Source organism: Schistocerca piceifrons, chromosome 4 (genome assembly GCF_021461385.2).
Source record: "Schistocerca piceifrons isolate TAMUIC-IGC-003096 chromosome 4, iqSchPice1.1, whole genome shotgun sequence".
Taxonomy (NCBI): Eukaryota; Metazoa; Arthropoda; class Insecta; order Orthoptera; family Acrididae; genus Schistocerca; species Schistocerca piceifrons.
This window is the reverse complement of record NC_060141.1, coordinates 813,429,460-813,450,869: the sequence shown is the minus strand read 5'-3', so window position 1 is coordinate 813,450,869 and position 21,410 is coordinate 813,429,460. Positions and strand designations below refer to the sequence as shown.

The 21,410-nt window shown below is 41.7% G+C and overlaps 1 protein-coding gene across 1 annotated transcript in view; it reads left to right on the top strand.

Moving 5' to 3' along the window:
- The first annotated feature begins 852 nt into the window (after nt 1–852).
- Nucleotides 853–21,410, top strand: part of LOC124796219 (vegetative cell wall protein gp1-like) — a 74,606-nt gene continuing 54,048 nt past the window's right edge. Inside the window, exon 1 of the mRNA XM_047260310.1 lies at nt 853–899. Within this exon, the coding sequence (XP_047116266.1) occupies nt 853–899 (47 nt within the window). The remainder of the gene's footprint in view (nt 900–21,410) is intronic.

Below are 21,410 nucleotides of genomic sequence, written 5' to 3'. Positions count from 1 at the left end.
AGTGGGAAACAAATGTTGAGTAGCGAGCAAGAAGTTTTAAGTGAAACAGCAGTAGTAGGTCTACATGGGAAGACTTAGGAGGTAAGGGAGTTTTCTTTGAATGTCTGGTACAAGGAAGATTACCTGCTGTGCAGTAGCAGTGGATTTTCGCACGAGAGATGCATAGTAGGTAGTTCTGTCCTCAGATTAGCTATGCCAGGAGAGAAGATAAATCCAGTCTCAAGTGGACTACGGCTTGTCACTGCAGTGGGAAGCATTGCTGAATGACCATGTTAACAGTGAGCACTGTTCACCAAGCACATCAACAAAATGAGGTTATCACTGGGTGATACAGGTGTTATTTAATGCAGGATAGGCATAGAATGAGGTAACATGGTTAGAAGAAGCCCTCTAATTTTGAACTGATGGTATATCATCAAAGAATGTTTGAAGGAGTTTCCAGGGTGTGTAGGAGGAAACATGGGAGGAATTGAGGGATGAGGTGACTCAGGCTTTGGGGAATATACCACATACCAGAAGCAGAGGTTGGATCACTGTGTTAGGATGACATGTGGAAACAGTGGGACAGCTGATGAGGGTGATAGAGTGAATGATATAGTAGAATAAAACAATGGGTGGAATAAGTAAGGTAGTAAGTGAGTGCTACAACACAAAAACTAGTGTCTGCAGAAAGATACGCTCTTACTGCACCAGCTGAATGGAAGTGTTTTTTTACACAACTACGGAAGAAATGGTGGATCTTAACTTAGATGTTGCTAACTGAAGCACAAAATTGGATAAAGAACTAATATACAGTAATCTATGGAACAAGTGAGATAAGCCAGCTAGGAGTGAAATTCCTATCACCAGACAATGCCTGGAGGTGCAACATCAAGTGCAAAAGGAGCCACCACCGGAGAGTGAGTTTGCCCTTTAGCATCATTGTAACAGCTAACCTTTTCGTTATAGCCTAGCCACAGCAGAGGAAATGACCAACAGGTGAAGTATAGATTTCAATTTCCTTTCCAGGAGCAGTAAGTATGCATGGTACCTACATTATGCAGTTCACATTTATCCTCATAAGTGTGAGATGCTGAAGAAATTTCTTGAAGTAAAGGAATAATAGTCATTGGTTACGGAAGACAAACACAGGTTTGTCTATATGGAACAAGGGGTTAATGAAGTATTACAGGGTCAGAAATCCCGTGCAGTTAATGTTAAAGTAAGACAGGGGAAATTATAAATGAACAGGACACCATGTAAAACAGTATTTATTTTTGCTCCACCTGCCACAATTTCAGGCACAATCCTCAAATTGTATAGGCCAGGGGGAACACATGGAAGTGCTAACAGCCACTAATTTGACTGTGTTAAACAGAACTTTGGGGCCCGAGCTTATATAGTCCACAGACAAATTCATTAGCCGGAAGGCTGGGCCCATCTCCATGGAGACACTGGTGCATCATGCAAGTCAGTACAGGGAGAGTCAGAACCAGAGGGAAATAGCATTGACCAAAGTAATACCAGTTACTGCTGTGACACTACTAACTATAATTCTTGTTTACACATACTGGAAGTGGATCACTAGACAAAGCCTGGATCCAGCTGTAGATAAGGAGCCTACTCACGCCTTATAAAATTCTCATCAGTCTTTCCATTGTGTGCCATCCTAGTCCGCTGTAACTAGCTCTGACATCATAAATGTTGCACAATACTTTAAAAAATCAAGTAAATAACCTGAAATGGTTCTAGCATGTCAGGAGTAATACTAAATCAATAAGTTTTGAATGTCAGTTCAATAACTTTAACCATTTTCAAAATTTGGACGTTTTTCTGTAAAAATCATCGGCGTAACAGAAAAGAGCTAGAAACTTAAAATTTTATATTTAGATTCCTTTTTCACAATAATTTAGTAGAAACAGTATTCTGGATCTCACAAATTAAAATTTTAATTGAAATTCATTATTTTCTGGTTTTTGTCTTAGAAATTAAGGAAGCAAGAGATTAAGTAGGCGAATAAATAAAGCTAGGATGTTTAAATTTAAGTAGAGGGGAGATCCGCTATAATCTTAACGATGTGAGAAGTTTCAATTGCGTAACTATAAAACTATAGCGATAGCATATCTCCAAAGGGCAACTTCAGAGCTCGTCTACTGCGTGTAGTGTAATTAAATTAATTCTCTCGCCCAAAATAATTGACTTAGCCACGTCAGATTTTTATTATGATTACTTACCTGTGTGCTCAATGCACATTTAAATTGAAAGCTTCATTAGCCATCAGCAAAGGAAGCGATGATTTATTCAATATCTTTAAGTGGTACATTACTAGCCCAGCGGCTAGTCGGGAGAGCAATTTTGATCAGGCGTTCCCTCAGCCGTCCGCAGCGCGGCTTTATATATAAGAACGCTGTGCGAGAGAAGAAGGCCCCAGTTCTCTCCAGACGCTGATTAGCGCACCACCTGTGTTGGAAGTCGCGTCGTGTTGGTATCATTGCTAAAAACAGCCTCTGATACCATAATAAGTTACTCGAGATACGCGTAACAACGAAAACTTTTTCGAGTTAAGTGCTAATTCTGGGATGACTTTAATGATCTATCTTCAGTTTGCATATGTCGTATTTTCACGTGCCGTCGCGGGACAGACATTCTACCATTATTTAGCGTGGTGTTTGATGAACATTATCATCAAATTATGGCGAACATTCACTTAAACCTTTAATTTGAACAGATAGTTGCATCAGCGCATTAGACTCTGAACTGCCCTAGTAGTTGGATTGTGTGGATTCTTTTTGGTCCGTGACTTTCAGAATATAGTGAACATTTTTTGAAACTCGGTTTTGATTATGAATCCCAGACAATCTCCCAATTCCTCAGAAATATAAGCTGTAGCTATAAGTATATTTCTCAGATGAAGTGGGCACTAGAAATTCTAATTACAGGCATCACGTTTTGCTAATCACTTTCTGGTTGCCAATATTGTAGTTAGAGAGCCAGTGTTGAGAAAGGCAAAAGACAGCATAAATAATAGGAACAACATTTTATATAACAAATTCCACCCGCCGCCCCACATATGGTGCATTGGCCGGGAAATGCATCTCTTCTACATTACATTCTACATTTAAATAAATTCCACCAGCTGCCCCACACAGCCAATGTTTCATCTCTTGTGGACTGGATTCCCAGAGACTAGGAAGCAGCAGAGGGAGGGCTGTAGCAATAAACTGAATCATGAAACAAAGACCTCATATGAGTAGTGTTTAAGGGAACACTGTGGCGAAAGTAATCCTTAAAAAGCTGACTGGAGCCATTTGTGGCAGCCAACAGGATCAGTCATTTTGGTGTAATGAAGTCCTAACTATGAGGATCCAAGAGGCCAGGTCTTGTCAAGGAGGAGGGCACTGCAGCACAGTAATCATATACTGTCTTCCAAAACACGCGAAGTAAGAAGTAGGTCACAACTGAGCCTTCCACTGGTGAACACACACGTTATGCCTTATGTAACAGCCATTGGGTGTTGTGAGGTGAGCTGGTCAGGCACAGTGTTGAAATAGTTGACATAGCAGCATGTAACCTGAAATAAGAGACATCCTAACAGATATCCTTCCCACACCTCCTGAAGTAGTCTTCCATGCCCGCACAACCTCCACAGGATTCTAATCACCCCTTTGACACTCCTAATCCATCACCTCTCCACAGGGGTATTATCTCCATGCGGGAACTAGGTGCATAGCCTCTCCAATCGACGAAAACCATGTTTCTAGGTCTGTCACAGGATTATCCCAACCTATCAGAGGAAACGCTACATGTGAAAACAGCTTTATCAGATACCAGCTCTCAGATGAACCAGACAGACTGACTATGATTTACTGAGGGCAAATATTAAATTTGAAGGATCTCTGGGTCCACACACATTTCCCAAAGATACAGAGAGTGTCGTGGGTATCTTAAAAAGATCTTTCCCAATATATAATTCTAACACTCATAGGTTTCATTGCTAATATACTCACAGTCAACATTGCAATAGAAGGAAACTGGACTTTAAAAAATGCCAAATTTGTCAACATTATAGGATCCGAACTTATAAAATGGTTAGGGCTTGCTATCCTTATGGGAATTTTCGAAACAAGGATCTATGATTACTGATCAACAAATCCATTGATAGACACCGATATTTCGCGAAACTATGTCTGCAACCAATTCAGACAAATATTTTTACATTTTTCTGACAACAACAAACCAGATAATGCTCACTGGCTGTTCGACGTGCAATTTCCAATTGCTAATTTTTTCAAAAAGTTTAAAGAAATGTTTAATCTAAGTCGAAACATCTCAACTGATTAAGGAATGAAACCACGGCATGGACAGTTAAATTTTAAAGTTTACAATCCATCAAAAATTACCAAATAAAGCATACTCATTCGGATGCTGTGTGATTCGAGTACGGGATACATTTCTTCATTCAAGATACATTTCGGCACTGGACAACCTTTAGCAAAAACATTGATAGAACTATTGAGATCATCTTATGGAAAGTGGCATCACCTCTACATTGATAATTATAACAGTGTAGAACTTGCAGAGAAGCGACTCAAAAAGAAAATTCGACTTTGTGGAGCAATATGGCAAAATAGAGGATTTCTGGAAAAATTAAAGTGCACAAAGGTCAATATGTTTGAAGCTTGTTATCAACAGAAAGGTGACAAGCAGCCGGCGACAAGCAAAGTAATTGAATTAGTGCTGCCGGCACCAAGCAAATAACACTTTGCTGTCCACACGTCTCGCACAAATTTAAGTGCTACTTCAAAGGAAGTGTCGTGTCCCAAGGTATTCTCGTTGCATGTTATGATAGTCTCCCTCAAAATTGAGATCAAGGGTTCTGTGTGTCAGTCTGTTAGACACATCAAAAAATGCAATTTCAATTTTAGCTGTGGTAGTTTGTAAGCACCCTTTATAGAAGTACAGGGTGAAGATGTCTATCAGAAGTTGTTGCCAACTTCTGTGTTGCATAGATGTTGACCAATCATCTGCATAGCCAAAGTATATGGGCTGTACTGGATAAATATCACCTACATTTAAATTTAAAAAAAAAGACAGAAATGAGGACTGATCTGTGTGGTAAGACATTATGCAATACTTCTGTTCAGATACTGTCATTCATTTTAGTTACAGAAAATGTCTTTCCAAGAGAGCACTATATAATGGACACAACAAACCAAGTCTAAAACAGAACTTGTACCAGGTACAGAGACGTGCACAATAACAATGAGGTAACACGCATGTCAAGGTAAACATGACTGAGCTAGAGGTGGCTCGTCCTATATCTAAAAGATGTCAGCTGGACAGCAGAGTGCATGGATGAGAGGCTGTGTGCATCCACAAGCAGCAACCTCTATTGTTTACATTCTAACCATCTGACTTGCACAGTGCACACTGCAACTGCTTACAAAGATTTTGGGTGTGGATGTGTGGGTCAGTACAGTGGACAGTTCAGTAATAAGATTATTCGCATCAAAATTGACACCAAAAAGCGAACGGTTATGTTTCAGGTATATCCACCAATGTCACAATCTGATGAAGAGGGAGTAAACGTTTATGACAAAATGTGTATGTAATGAGGATGTAAATCTAATAATCATGAGCGACTGGAATGCTGTAACAGGCAATGTAATATGTGGCAGAGTTTAAGAGTATGAACTTGATAATAGAAGTGATGAGTATAAACAAATTCGATTGTTCTCTAAGTCTGTTATTAATTATGAATATGCTATTTTAAAATTACTAGAGGAAGCGGTATATTTGGGGAAAGTGAGGGACATGTGGAGATTCTAGCTGGATTACATCATTTTGAGACATTTTGTAAAATCTGGTATTGGATTGAAAGGTACACTCAGGAACAGATATAGATTTATATCACAAGTTAGTAATGATGAAGAGCAGACAGGTTTAAGAGAATAGTCAATAACTGTTAGTGGTGAAGTAAGTGGGGTACTGAGAAGAATGGTGTGTGTTTAAAGTTCTCTGAAGCAATAAATAGTGTGGTAATGAATACTGCAACACACAGGTCATTTGAAGAGGGAGGGATTTATCTAAAAACGGCAGTCACATAAGTTGGAGAGAAAAATTTAAGTATGCACGAGGTAACTGTAAAAAATCTTGTTACAGAATAAATACTGAAATTGATTCGTAAAGTAAGGAAGTACAAAATGTGCAATAGGAGACAGAAATACATCAATGTAAGTCACTTATGTGTGGAACAGGAAAGCAGAGAAGGCAAAGTGAAATGATGCGAAAGTAATTCCACTGTTGAACTCTGAGGAATGAGCTGACATGTGGTAAGAGTACATTAAGGCTTCTATGTGGGGTAGGATCTGTTTGATGACGTGACACATAGGTGATACAATGAAAATTAGGAGTTGAACAAATTATTGGGAGACCTGCAAGCAAATAATGCTGGAGACACACAAAGTAATGTTTGAAGTCCTAAAACCCCTAGCAGAGGAGGGGGTGAAGCAGGTGAGGAGGGAAATTTTACTTTTGGAACACAGAATTATATTTCTTTATGTGTAATTCTCTCAATCACTTTAATTAGACTACATTCCATTACACTTTTTTTACTTTTGTTGCTCATCTTATGACCTCTCAAAGACACTATCCACTGTGTTCAACTGCTGTTCCAAGTAATTTGCCATCTGACAATTCACAGCCAAAGTTTTCCTTTTATCTTTTTTAACTTCTTTGTTCAATGTACAGACTGAATAGCATTGTTGGTAAACTCCAGTCCTCTCTCCCTTCCTTAACACTATTCCCCTTATGCGTCTTTCAGTACTTAACTGCTGTGTGTCATCCATACAATTTCTTAACTTTTCTCTTCATGTACAGAATGTCAAACCAAACACCTTTTAAGCATCTAAATTTCCAAATTGCTTTGTTATTGAGGAAACAGTTTTGGTGATATATTATGCTGTCTTCAGGCCCCATGCCCAATGTGCTTGAAGTTTTCCCACCTCTAGCCCAGTCACAATAGGGGCCAGTATTCAATGACCGGCATCTAGATTTTTGATACGATGCTGCTCACTACAAACATCACCTGCCGACTACTCAGTTGTCCTAAAACAGTCTGTACCGAAAAGCCAAGGTCCCACAATCATCTGTGAGAAGATGGGTCATTTGAGCTCAATAAAACACATGGAGCGAAATATGTCCATCTTGTGTGTTATGTATATGCCATTCTTTACGTGGCTAGTTTTCGAAATAGCACTATAATGCCTACTTATTGTTTTTCACTGCAGTATATTTGTCCTATTCTCTGAGTAGGAAGTCATGTTTGTCAGTAACTGTATCTATTTAAAATTGGACCTCTCCCTACCACGTACATCTTTGTAAAATATTCTGCATGCCTCCATTAGTGTGGTGAAGGCCTTCAAGATAGGCACCTTTAACTAGACTGACTTCGGTACTTTCCACATATTACTTTTATCATATTCTAAAGATGCTCTGTCTGGCCAACATTTTACAGTATATGCCCCTGTGTGTATAGTATTCATCACGTCTTTTCCTCATTTCTTTAATTAACCTGGCGTCTAACTAGGCTGACAGAGAAAATTGAACCTGCAGATGAATGTCACCAATTCTTGTTTTCTAAGGAGTTAACCTACCTCATTTTTACCTATCTTCACTTTGCAAATGGAGGTTTTTTTCTTTGTGTTATGCAGTTTCTCTGATGTCTGACTTAGTGGGCTGTTCTAGATTTTTAGAATTGATGGAATTACTGGGCTGCAGGTTTGATTTATACGCTTACATGGATGTCATACTTATGACCTGATTCACGATTCCGTATGTATTTTAATGTACATTAATGTAGACTGGGCAACAGACCATGCTTCCTTGCCTCTCCCAATTCTACATAACTATGTCTGTGATCCAGCTTTATTTTGTATGCATACTTCCTGTATCTGAAATTTATTATGATACAGGAGTCTAGCATACTACACACAAGTAGAGAATCAAATGAACCATGAAAAAAGGTAGTTTTGTATGGAAAACACCTGAGGAACTACTTGTCAAACAAAATTATTCGAGACAGCCAAGTCTGATACTTGCTGAAGGTAGGCTCATCCTGACAATTCATGTCTGGCCACAAAAAGTAACTTTCTTGTTGACCTCTTCCATTCACCAGGCAGACCTGACAGCAGTTCGTGTCCTCCAAATGGATCTGGTAGCCCGTATTTCATTCCAGCCATAATGATCACTAAACTTCAGATTAAAATGGGTGCCTGGTGCATCTTGTGGGCAATTTGAATGTGTACAACATCTTAGAACCACAATTGTAAAGAAACACTATTACGTTGAACTGTCACCTAAATCTCTCCTTTGTTTCCTTCACTTCCATGAGATTACCACTCCGTGACATTCCCCCTGCCACTATCATGTGTGTTTCATGTTTGTTATACATCTGAAATAATTTACATTTTTTTTATTTTTACCATAAACTCATAACTAAGTAACAGTACACTATTAAAAAGTACCATTAAGCAGAATGTGCCTTTGTCTTGTAGCAAATGACAGCATTGTTTTGGACAAGGCGACACTGCAAGCTGCTGGCATTAGAATAAGCAAACGTGGCCGTCCCCAGATCCGGTGCATGAAACACTGGCTAGGTAGTAACATTATACTAATTTACATCTATTTGTTGGTTGTAAACAACTCTGATAGATATTCAGAGTTACGGCATAGTTTGTACAAAAATTACTACTCAGCTTGTGAAAGAGGAAGATCAAGAAATTTCGCCAAAATATTACGTTGAATTACGTCAATTGAGGCATTACATTGTATTCTGCAGCTAGAAGGAAATTAATAATAGAGTAATATTTCTGGTAATATTGATATTTACATCTATCGTTTCCTGCGGTTGTTGCAAGTAAGACTGATATTTACCTGCAAGATTCTGTAATTGCTTTTCCTCGAACATAGCTCGTACAAAAGCACTGCCTTCTAGAGGTGGCAAAAAATAACGTAACTGATATAAATAACCGGTTACTGAGAAGTAACGGTGACTGCGATAACCGTTCCTCTGATTCTGGCAGTTATTTCAATAACTGTTTAGTGTCAACAGTGCCTCGCGCCATCTGTTGACCGAAGATCGTACTGCGCATTTGGAAGGCGTTCTATAGGCCATGGGAATAACAGACTGCGCGCCATCTGTTGATAAGAACTGTGTACTATTTCGTGGGCCTTTGTTACTTTTAGCATAAACAATTAAATAAAGTTAATGTCCGAGCCGTGGCTGATAGGAGCTGCAGTACAGCCATTAACAAGTACGGTCGTTCCCTTAAGCCACCGCCTTACGTGTTAATTTAGCTTGGACGGGAAGTACCAGGAAAGTTACTAAGGAATTCGAGCGACTATGGAAATAACTGTCAGAGAGCGGTATTCTCCTCTGACAGTTATCGTTATTGGCTCTTAGTTCTAGTTCTCTGGTAGTTATCGGGGTACCACCACAGATAACCTGGAAGCTGGTAACGGAATAACTGTGTCTAGACGTTCCTGACTCGGTGCCTCCAGTTTAAGGTCGTAGTTCCAGGTGATATTTCTAGAGAGGATAGTAACTGGAGCGAAAAAATATTTTCGTACTGCTACGGAAATAGCCGCTGGCCATCGCGAATGACAAATAACATGTCAGAAAGTATAACATAATACAGTGGAATATAATAATTATTATCCTCATCATTTGTCAGGAGATTGTCAAAATATGTGAATATATCACAGTAACTGCTAATATTTACATAATTGGTACACTGACAAAATAAAGCACTGTTACGTACTTTTAATAAATTTATCGTACACAGAATACCTGATCTTGACTGTTGCAACCAAGTGCTGTCAAAACTGAAATATAGCAGAATTTTTACCGAAGCTGGTCTATCAGTCTCTGTTACGGTATTCATCTACAGGGTAGAAAGAGGGGTCAATGGAAGAGTCTGATTTCACCCGTTTGCTTCGACGTAAAGGTGTTGTGGTGTGTGAATGTCATTAAAGCACGGTGTTTACGAGTTGGTTCGTGTGTGTGTGTGTGTGTGTGTGTGTGTGTGTGTGTGTGGGGGGGGGGGGGGGGGGGGGGGAGGGGGCTGTCGATCTAGGTTGCAGTGCCAGAATTTGCCGGTGGTAATTTCTTTTTTTCTAGCTGTGATGTTTTGTGTATTTATAAAGTATTGAATGTGATTTAATTTATGTAGGGATGATTGATTTGTGGACTTTTGGGATTGTGGTTTTATTTTTCGCAGTTGTAGGTGTTGGTTTTTTGGCATCAGTAGCTGTGGTGGACCTATATAGGTCACCAGAAATGACCTATTCCCATTTTCATAGTTGTGTGTGGATGTTTTAGTATCGTCATCTAAGGTTGACCTATGTAGGTCAAGGGAAATGTCTGATTCCAATTTTCGTACTTTTAGTTGTGGGTATTGGTGTTTTGGTATGGTCACCTATAGTTGACCTATATTGTTCAAGGGAAGTGTCCGATTCCTGCAGATTTTTGTTGGTGTAGCAGAATGCTGTATTTATTTTCTTTTTGTTCATTTTGTTTTGGGATCATGGTGTGTTTTTTTTACTAGCTTGTCCTCACCCTAAAACCCCCAACTTCCCGCAGTTGTCCCATTGGTTTGATTGTATTTTTGGTGGGAAATGTTATTTTATTATTTATATGTATCTTCGTGTTTGTTGCCATGTGTATGTAGTGACGTCATACACACTTAAAATAGCCATTTCCGGCATATTGACGATGGGTGGAATCAGACACTTCTGTATCAAATAGTCTTTCAAACACACTGTAAACCGTGCCTTATCTGAAATCAAGTTTTTAATGGTTGCTGACTTGCTGGCAGTTTATTGAAAATGCATGTTCCTGAATATTGGACCCCTTTTGGACCAAGGTAAGTAATTTTAGGTCTTTATGTAGATTGCTGTTCCCATTTATAGTACTGATATGTATTAAGCTATTGGTTGGAAATACTTTTAACAAATTTCATTAAGGAATAAATATACTAGGAAGCAGTAGTTAGAATACAAAGTTCCTTGAACAGGTTCCTACATGATGTTCTTGAATTGATACCACAAACGATTTTTATTACACGCTTTTACATGCGAAAAACTTTTGCTACGTTTGGTAAGTTACCACAGAATATGCTCCCTTATGAAATAATAGAATGAAAAAATGTGGTATGCCCTTCCCAACTGAATTTATTATCGATTTGTAGTCCCAGAAATGTAACACTGTCAACCTTTTCGATCTGCATGTCTTCATATGTTATAAACATGCTGTCGCTGGAGAAATCTAGCAGTTTGCAAATCTGACATAAAACTTGGATTAGCGTACTCACACTTTCCCCAATAGGACTAGCTTTTACAGCACAGGAGTAAACGAATCTGTCACATTACGTATATTTTTTTGTTGTATTACAAGGCTGTACACTTTATTCTATTATGTGAGCAGCACAAGAAATTAAGCTTCGAATTTAACCTACAGTACTCCGTCTACATATTACTTCATACTTAAAAACGCACGTTGTTAACATTTTACTTAAACAGTGCTTTCGCGAAGTTCCGCGTACTTTCTGTCGCAGCTGCGAAGATAATATTTCTAATAGCGACCGATAACCTACAAACATATAATATGGAACACTAATAATCGTTCCAACATCAACTAAAATGTACCCGGAGTTAATAAGCTAAGGTTATGACACGATTCATACGACATTCCTGCTATTTCACACTACTCGCAGTTATACTGATAACTAAAACAGATGGATTCCAACTATGTCGTTATTTAACTGTGAGTATTCGGTATTCGCTAGCGAAAAATAACTTGGCAGTTATTAATAACGGTTAACGATAATGGTTATCAAAGAATAACGAACTGTGATAACGGTTACTCCAGAATAACCGTTTGGCCCACCTCTACTGCCTTCTCGAAATTACAGAGATTGTCTTCACCTTATTTCCACCGTAATCTGTAGTACTATTCTTCTTTTGGAGCCATAGTAGTACAACCAACTGCCGCACAATGAGCATTAAGTGACTGTTAGTGCCACAACAAAGGAATTGGATGTAAACTATTGAAGGAAAACAGGCTGTGTGCAGGAACGAGCAGCATCTGTTTAAACGAAATAAGTCAGTGACTTATTTGGTTTCACCAACAAACAGCGTAAAATGCACTACTTTTTCTACCATTTGTAGAAGTACGACTTGTTTCAACACCAAACGACACGCTACACTCTTAAATGACTTCAGTGAAAAAACGAAAATTGAAAATTGACAATTTGCGAACCAGTTTCTTGCCTCGCTGTTTTCGGTCAAAAATCCATGATCTTAAACTTACAAGATACATCCTGGGAGATGATGGAACAGGCTTTACTGATTTTGAAAGTTTCATTGAGGTGACCTAAGAGATGTCTTCAAAACTGTCACATTCAAGAACGAGAATCTTGCCAAGATTAATGGAACGACAATTGATATCTTAAGGACAGAAAGAATGTCGTCAAAAACGAGTCACTGGTTTATAATTTCCTCAAAGGGTTATCTGAGTGCTTTGGCGTTATCTCCGGGAACGAACTGGTCAGGCAACGTTACTGGACCTCCGATTCAAACAAGGATTTTCAGCATGAGGGCTATTGAAGGGAAGTAAGCGTTGGTTGTTCAACAACACAGCCCATTTCTGAACCATTTACCACTGTAATGCCAGAGCAACCTGGAAGGAGTTTGGTGAAACCAAGAAATGCACCACGTGCAAAGTGCGGCAATTGTAGACTCGGATAAATATTTAGCGGAGGGATATTTGCCTAGAAACATCGATCCCGTGAACTAGTGAGAAACAAAATTACAGTGGCCGACGCTGTATCAATTTGTTCCATAAGTGTTATGCATCAGAGGAACATCAGTGCCCTGTTAATGAATACTTTTAAAAGCAAGACAAATATCCCTGTGAAGAGAGACATCGACTAAAGAGCGTCAAATTTTAATTATAAATTTCTGTTTGAATACACATATGGTAATACTGACTAAATGAAAGCAGAAACACTAATTACGGTTTTAATTTATATACTGTATTTTTCCAATTAAAATATCAAAACATAAGAAGGATCACTTGATAAATATTTAGTATTATTTTGCAACATTTGTAACTTTTACAGCAGACGATGTTTAAAGCTTTAATATCTCACCATTAATAGGGCAGTAGCAATTACTATTTTTAAGTTCTTTAGAACTAGGATCAAACCAGATAAAAATACAGGTTTAGTGACCTGAATTAAAAAGGCAATGTGACTTCCTTTCACTTATTTTGTGAGTGGTGAGTCATGAAAAAGAAATAGTTCCTCCCAGTGGTTGACCAGTTCTGATCCGATTTCTGAGAAGTTTTGTCCATCTCTAAATCTACCGCAGCCATTTCCTTGGCTGGAAGAAGGGGGGGGGGGGGGGGGGGAAGTCTAACAGTAGCGAATTACTAGGCGACGGATGCAGTATTTGTTTCACGCGCACGGGCAGGAACAGGGGAGTTAATTCTTCTTACCTAATTATTGAAACAGTCACTAGAAATGTCGGCTGACCATTGCTGTCTCAGACGATCAGCTTATGGAATTGATATCCGAACAGCGTATTCTGTGGAACATAGCTAACGCTGAGTTGAAAAACGAAATACAGGAGTTGAATTGGATACAAATCAATAAAACTGAATGAAACATAAGCAGTAATTTCTTTTGTCCAAAGCACTGGGCGTGTGAACCCATTTGTTCGGAGGGGTAGACCAACGCAGTCCGCCCGTTTTCTACTGGTCAGCAACACGCTGCAATGACGGAATCCAGACACGCCCTGCAATCTTTCTCAAACGACTTTACAGAAAACATTCGGCAAAAAATTTCTTTACTTTTATCTCTTATTATGCTAATGTTCCATTTAGGTTCATAGTTATAGTCATATTTACGAGGAATTAAGGCACTGCGCGAAATTCGAAGAGTTTGAAATGAAAACTATAGCTTGCTATAATTTTTTGTCTATTGAATATTACATAATGTTACTGCACATGGAACTTACCTGATGCACTTTTCAGGAGACTTGAGCGGACGTCTGTCACCAATCTTGAGGAAATTTATCTGGGGCAGCACACTCATTTAGTATCGCACCGCGCCAGCGATAAAGTCGGAGTGAAATATCGAAAACATCTCCCATATTTCATAAACGGTTTGTGATATCTAAACGAGGTTTTGGCAAATGATACACACAGGATTTTGCCTTACGATTATTATGCAAAACATTGCCGTGTTGTTCCACTAACTACAGACTTTTCGATGAAAGTCATTTTTTAAGGCAATCGATGGCTGGTGAAACGATAAATGCTACGGATTTTGTGCAACTTAAGTGAAGACGTTACATGTTTTGTACTGAGGATGTGCTTTTCCATAAGCTACTGACCTTGCTTTTCCTCAGTTCCTAACTTCATGAACTTACGAAGCCACTGTTTTAGAATTCTGTCACAGTGATGTCTGTAACGTGTTACAGGGATGATACTGTTGAAAGAAGCTAATTTCAACATCGAAACCAGTTAATTGTGATTAGTTTACTCAATATTCGCCATTCATGGCGTTTCTCTAACCGTTTCGTACGGTCAACAAACCAGGCTGCATTTTCGGCGAAGTTATTTTTACGTACTAACCAAAGCAGGTGACAGATCTTATTGACCGTCCACCTATCGAGTGTGGGTGTAGAGGGGCCCCACTTCGTATTTACAGAAATGTAAGCGTAGGTTTCAGATCGGAACGGCACTTCCCCTACAGCGCCTGCCCTCAACCTCCACCACTACTGCTCTCCTCACACGTACCCTGCCATCTACCGGCCACTGTATTCTGCGCGGACTACCGAGCCTTTAACCAGTTATTTTGAGTTGAGTGCTTTGTGGGCAATACTATGAACGACGATTAAAACTCAGCCTGTTGAAATCTGTGAACTTTCTTCTCATAGTCAATCCTGTAAGGGTCTACGGATTGTGCACAACCGTACGGTACGTAACGTGTGCTCGCCAGTCGACCTATCTGGAATGCTGACAGTTTGCTTGGTCAATAGACGCGCATCCGGCCGCAGTGCGACGCAGAGTACGCCACTGGCCACTGTCTGTCCACAGCGCGTGGTATTAACTAGCGCGGCCTGAGGCGCGAGTATGTCTCTTCGTAGCTCACCATGGAGCCTTTCGATATGACCGCATTACCCACTGTTAGGATGTCTGACACAGTGACGATGGGCACGCGTAGCGTGCGTGTTTTATAATCCGCCTTCACTAATAGAACTGTTTAAACTTCCTTCTCGGTGTTCGCATATTGCTGTACCCCATGGACCGACTGCTTAAAAATCCTGACAACTATTTCGTCTAATTATCATCTTGGGCAACAACACAAACTACCTCCCTTATAGAAGTGGCAGCATGAGGATAATTCTGGAAAATCTACAGTTCTGAAGATGGGCAGCACAACGTGAACTTCGAGGAGCAGCAGCAACATAAACATCTTTCAACTACGCGGGGACATCCAACGCTGGAACTCGGGTTGGTCTCCTCCAGTTTGGCTAGAATACGAACGGCAGTGATCTATTTTTATTCTACATTTGAGTGACTCACTGGCGTTTAGTTAGACGAAATGTCGCAATCCAGTCAGAGTAACATTGTCGATCTACAAACACATTATGAACTCAAGAGAAGATTCGGCAGTTAAAAGCAGAAAGAAGCGAGGGTAACATTCCGAGAGACCTGGCAAATGATAGTTCATGCAGTACAGGTAGAACTACAATGAATTTATTATTGCTATCAGCATCACTGTTTAGCGGGAAACCCGAACGTGATGTGTAGGAGTTTTTTCGGAAACTTGAAGGTGCCGCCCTGTTAGGATCATGGACAGATTCCGGTAAGCCAGTGGTTGCCAAATTAAGAATTCAGGGAGCAGCACAAGATTTCATTAGCACAGAGCCTACTTGAGTGAAAACAGAAGATTACAATGAGTTTAGAACGACTTTTGTTCAGAGATTTAAACGTTTTTACAGAGAGCAGCTTTGCAGTCTGCAAATGCGACGAGACGAATCTATTGAGCAGTTTGCCGACAGAATTCGAAACATCAACGCTCTAACGTACGAGTTAGAAGATGAAAGTCGCATTCAGTTGTTCAAAGCTGACCAGAGAGCCTTGGACACATTCATTCATGGATAAGCAAAGCTGTTCGATTGGCACGATGTAAAACGTTTCAGAAAGCAGTAGAATCAGCTGTTTGTTTCGTTGAAGAACTAAGACGATCGAAAGAGATGCAGAAACAAGAATGCAGTTTTGCAACACAGCAGTACAATGCTACAGGTGCAATAAGCTGGGTCACAAGCGTAGTGATTGTAAAGAGAATCTAATTTATCAATTGCGGGATGCAGGGTCAGGTTTTGAGAGATTGTCGCAACAAGAAGAAAGGTAATGCGAAGAACAGACAATCTGCGAGATATTTAAACGCGTACGGGGATATACGGACCACCACTCCGTCTGCCCCTTGCCAGGGACTGTTCCTGTTAGTTCCAGCGAAAATCAGGCCGAAAATGACTTCGATGTTTTTCCCGCGATATACAGCACCTATCACGAACTACTTATTGACACAGGACCACAGACAATGTGGTGTGCCATAGATGAAGGGGGTAAATTGAAACTGCCGCTATTAAAAGTGCGTTGGTTAAACGCATGGAAACTACGTAACTATGGAGAAGTTGACGTAGGATTAATTCTTGGCCAAGGCCAAGATTAAGGCGAAAATAAAGATAAATACACAGCAAGGGTGCAAGTAGTTTCAAATAACGAAACGCGTTACGATGGTGTACTTGGATTTGAGTTCTTGTCCGCTAACGAGGCTGAGATTGTCGCAGGAGAAAGAGCAGACTAGGCCGTAGCAACAACCCAGAAATTCGCTCTTCAGATCGTACTCAAAGGAGCAGCAATACTGACGTCATGAGAATGGACCACCCAAACGATGCATCAGTTCACAGTCCGGGTCCATGTTCAGATTGATCAACCTCAGCAAATTCCCAGTGGAGCAGGAAAGACAATCGACGTTGAAGTTCAGTCACCCCGATGCAAGGAACTAACTTATTGAGGATCCGAGAAGAGTGAGTTACTGGATAGAATGCATTGTCATGTTGCTAGAAGTGTAGGTGAGAGAATGTCGCAAAAGTCCTGGTTACAATAGCGAATATGAGCAATGAGGATGTTTTTGCCAGGAGGAACGAAAGTTGCTGAAGAGTCGAGCGTAAGTAAAAGTGATGCAATACAGATTCCGGATGAGGTAACAAACGTTGCAGTTATGAACACATTTTTGTGACAGTACTGCAAAATTGCTACGAGGAGATGAAGTTAATATTGAACTGAAGTCCAAGATTTGGGAGAAGATACATTTGACAACTGATATACAGAAGATTTTAGCACCTGTTTTGTTGGAGTATGCAGATTTATTCACAGAACGTGCAAATTTACCTGTCACTCGATTCAGCATCGTATTCATACAGGGAATGTGTCATAGAAACCTTACCGAATACCATTTAGTCAAAGATAGTTGATAGAAGACATCGGTAAAGAACAATTAGAAGCCGGAATTATAAAACAAAGAGATCCTTCAGACCCACCGTGGTGTTCACCTGTTGTAATTGTAAAGAAGAAATCAATTTCTGGAAAACAACAGTTCCGTTTTTGTGTTCATTACTGTTCTTTGAATGCTGTGACCACACCCGACGTTTACCCCTAAACTGGAAACGGCGGGCTAGAGCCCATGAGTGGGCCTTGTGAATGGCTCCCTGGAGGCGCCGCTCGGCCAAAGTAGTACTAGAGCAGCAGTACGAAATGCAGAAGTGATCTGCATACAGAGAAGGTGAGCCAGAGGGCCGAACAGCTGCTGCTAGATTATTAATGGCCACTACAAAGAGACAATACAGAACCCTGTGGAACTTCTCCTGGGTATGGAAGGAACTATGAGAGGCACCAACTTGGACATGTAAAGTATGGAGCGACAGGAAGTTTTTGATAAAAAATGGGGGTGGGCCCCGGAGACACTACTCATACAATGTGCTAAGCATATGATATCGCCAGTTTTTTTTTTTTTGTTTTAGGGCGCAAAACTGCTATGGAACTGCTATGGTCATTAGCGCCAGGTCCGTTACTTAGGAAACAGTAAAAAACCGAAAATGGAAACCAGCAGCAATGGGAACGAAACTCAAAAAATTGGATAAACTAAAAGCAGAAGGAAGGCTTAAAAATTCACTACAGAAAGGGGTTGATTGTCCCCAAAAAAGCTTCAAATGACTGACGTCATTTCACTGGCACTAATAAACTCGAGAACGCGATCGGCCGAGCGCGTGTCATCTGCTAGAATGGACGATATATCGGGCGACAGCTGTAGACGGGCGCGTAACGGAGTAAAATAGGGGCACTCAAAAGGTGTCTTACCGTCCACAGCTGAGAGCAGTGGGGACAGAGTGGGGGAGGATCGCCGATTAAAAGATGTCGATGGCTAAAACGACAGTGTCCTATCCGAAGTCTAGTTAAAATTACCTCCTCCCGACGACGCGTTCAGGAGGAAGAGGTCCAAGCACAGGGAAGAGCTTTCACGTCACGCAGTTTATTATGCTTAAGTGCCGACCAATGTGCGTACCATAGAAGAACACGACGACATAAAACGCTCCGTAGATCGGCGAAGGGAATCGATCGAATAGCTGGCCGAAGAAGAGAGACTGCAGCCTTGGCCGCTATATCGGCCGCCTCATTTCCAGATACCAACGTGTCCTGCGAGCCAGAGGAACGCCACCGAGACGCCCCCCAGGTGGAGCAAGCGCAAACAATCCTGAATCCGGTGGACCAGAGGGTGAACAGGGTAGAGAGCTTGGAGACTGAGGAGAGAGCTGAGAGAATCTGAACAGATAACATACTGTACCCGCTGATGGCGGCGGATGTAGTGGACAGCCTGGAGAACAGCGTAAAGTTGGTTGGTTTGGGGAAGGAGACCAGACAGCGAGGTCATCGGTCTCATCGGATTAGGGAAGGAAGTCGGCCGTGCCCTTTGAAAGGAACCATCCCGGCATTTGCCTGGAGCGATTTAGAGAAATCACGGAAAACCAAAATCAGGATGGCCGGACGCGGGATTAAACCGTCGTCTTCCCGAATGCGAGTCCAGTGTCTAACCATTGCGCCACCTCGCTCGGTGAAACAGCGTAAAGCTCCGCAGTATACACCGAAATCGATTTGGAGTGTCGCCAAACAATATAGGCACTCCCTACACCTAACGATGTTTTCGAGCTGTCGGTGTAAATAAATGTGGCGTCCGTCATTTGTGCACATAGAGCAGCAAATGCCCGACGATAAACAAGTGAAGGGGTACCATCCTTGGGAAATCGACAAAGGTCACGGAGCAGGCAGATACGGGGGCGGAGCCAAAGCGGTGCTGTACCCCAAGTTGTCAAGAGGGTTTTAGGAAAGCGGAAGGAAAGAGAATGGAGCAGTTGACGGAAGCGGACTCCCGGTGGTAGTAGGGAGGAGGGGCGGCCTGCAAACCCTACATCAAAGGGGGCGTCGAAAAAAATGTCATGGGCTGGATTAGCAGGCATGGAAGACAGATGGCTAGCATAACGACTCAGAAGGACTGCTCGCCAATTGGACAGTGGAGGTTCAGCAGTCTCAGCATAAAGGCTTTCCACAGGGCTGGTGTAAAAAGCTCCAGACACTAAACGTAATCCACGGTGGTGGATAGAGTCGAGACGCCGAAGAATAGACGGCCGAGCAGAGGAGTAGACTATGCTTCCATAGTCCAATTTCGAGCGCACTAAGGCGCGATAGAGGTGGAGAAGGACCACTCGGTCCGCTCCCCAGGAGGTACCATTCAGGACACAGAGGGTGTTAAGGGATCACAGGCAGCGAGCCGAAAGATAGGAAACGTGGGAGGACCAGCTCAGTTTTCTGTCAAACATGAGACCCAAAAATTTAGCCACGTCCGAAAAAGGAAGGTTGACCGGTCCTGGATGTAAGGAGGGTGGAAGAAACGCCTTACATCACCTAAATTAACACAAACCGTGTTACTGGGAGAAAAACGGAAGCCGGTTTCGATGCTCCAAGAGTGGAGGCGATCGAGACATCCTTGAAGACGTTCAAGAAGGCTGGTCCGTTGAGAGCTGCAGTAGATCGCAAAATCGTCCACAAAGAGGGAGTCCGAGACATCAGGAACGAGACAATCCATAATTGGATTTATGGCAATGGCAAACAGTACAACACTCAGCACCGAGCCCTGGGGTACCCCGTTTTCTTCGGAGAAAGTACAGGAGAGAGTAGCGTTCACCCGCACTCTGAACGTGCGCTCTGCCATAAATTCGCGAAGAAAAAGGGGCAGCCGACCTCGAAAGCCCCAAGAGAACAGTGTGCGGAGGATGCCTCTCCTCCAACAGGTATCGTATGCTCTCTCCAGATCAAAAAATATTGCTATTGTTTGGCGTTTCCGGAGAAAATTGTTCATGATAAAAGTGGAGAGAGCAACAAGATGGTCAACTGCAGAACGATGCTTTCGGAATCCGCATTGGGCAGGTGTTAGAAGACAGCGGGACTCCAGCCACCAAGCTAAACGGCAATTCACCATATGCTCCAAAACCTTACAGACAGTACTCGTGAGAGAAATGGGGCGATAGCTAGAGGGGAGATGTTTGTCCTTTCCAGGTTTCGGAACAGGAACGACGAAAGCTACCCGCCATCGTCTGGGAAAAGTACTGTTGGTCCAAATTCGATTATAAAGGCGACGGAGGGAACACAGACTATGGGTTGATAAATACAGCAACATTTGGACGTGGATACCATCCGGTCCTGGGGCGGAGAAGCGAAAAGAGTGCACGTTGGAGTTCCCACATGGAGAAAACCGTATTATAGCTTTCGCGACTTTGAGAGAAGAAGCAAGTGGTTGCACTTCCGCTGCACGTTTCTTCGGGAGAAACGCTGGCGGGTAATTTGAAGAGCTCGAAATCTCAGCAAAGTGTTGACCCAATGAGTTAGAAATTGCGACAGGGTCCACTAACATGTCATGCGCGACAGTGAGCCCAGAGACCGGGGAGAAACTAGGCGCGCCAGATAACCGTCGAATCAGACTCCAAACTTCCGAGGAGGGAGTGAAGTTGTTAAACGAGCTAGTAAAGAATTTCCAGCTTGCCTTCTTGCTATCGGGGATGACGCGCGGCATCGCGCACGGAACTGCTTATGGCGGATACAGTTGGCCAAAGTAGGATTGTGGCAGAAAACGCGAAGAGCAGCACGACGCTCACGTATTGCGAACACGGCATGCCTCGTTCCACTAAGGAATTGGGGGGCGCTGGGGCAATTTGGAGGTGCGTGGTATTGAACGTTCCGCAGCTGT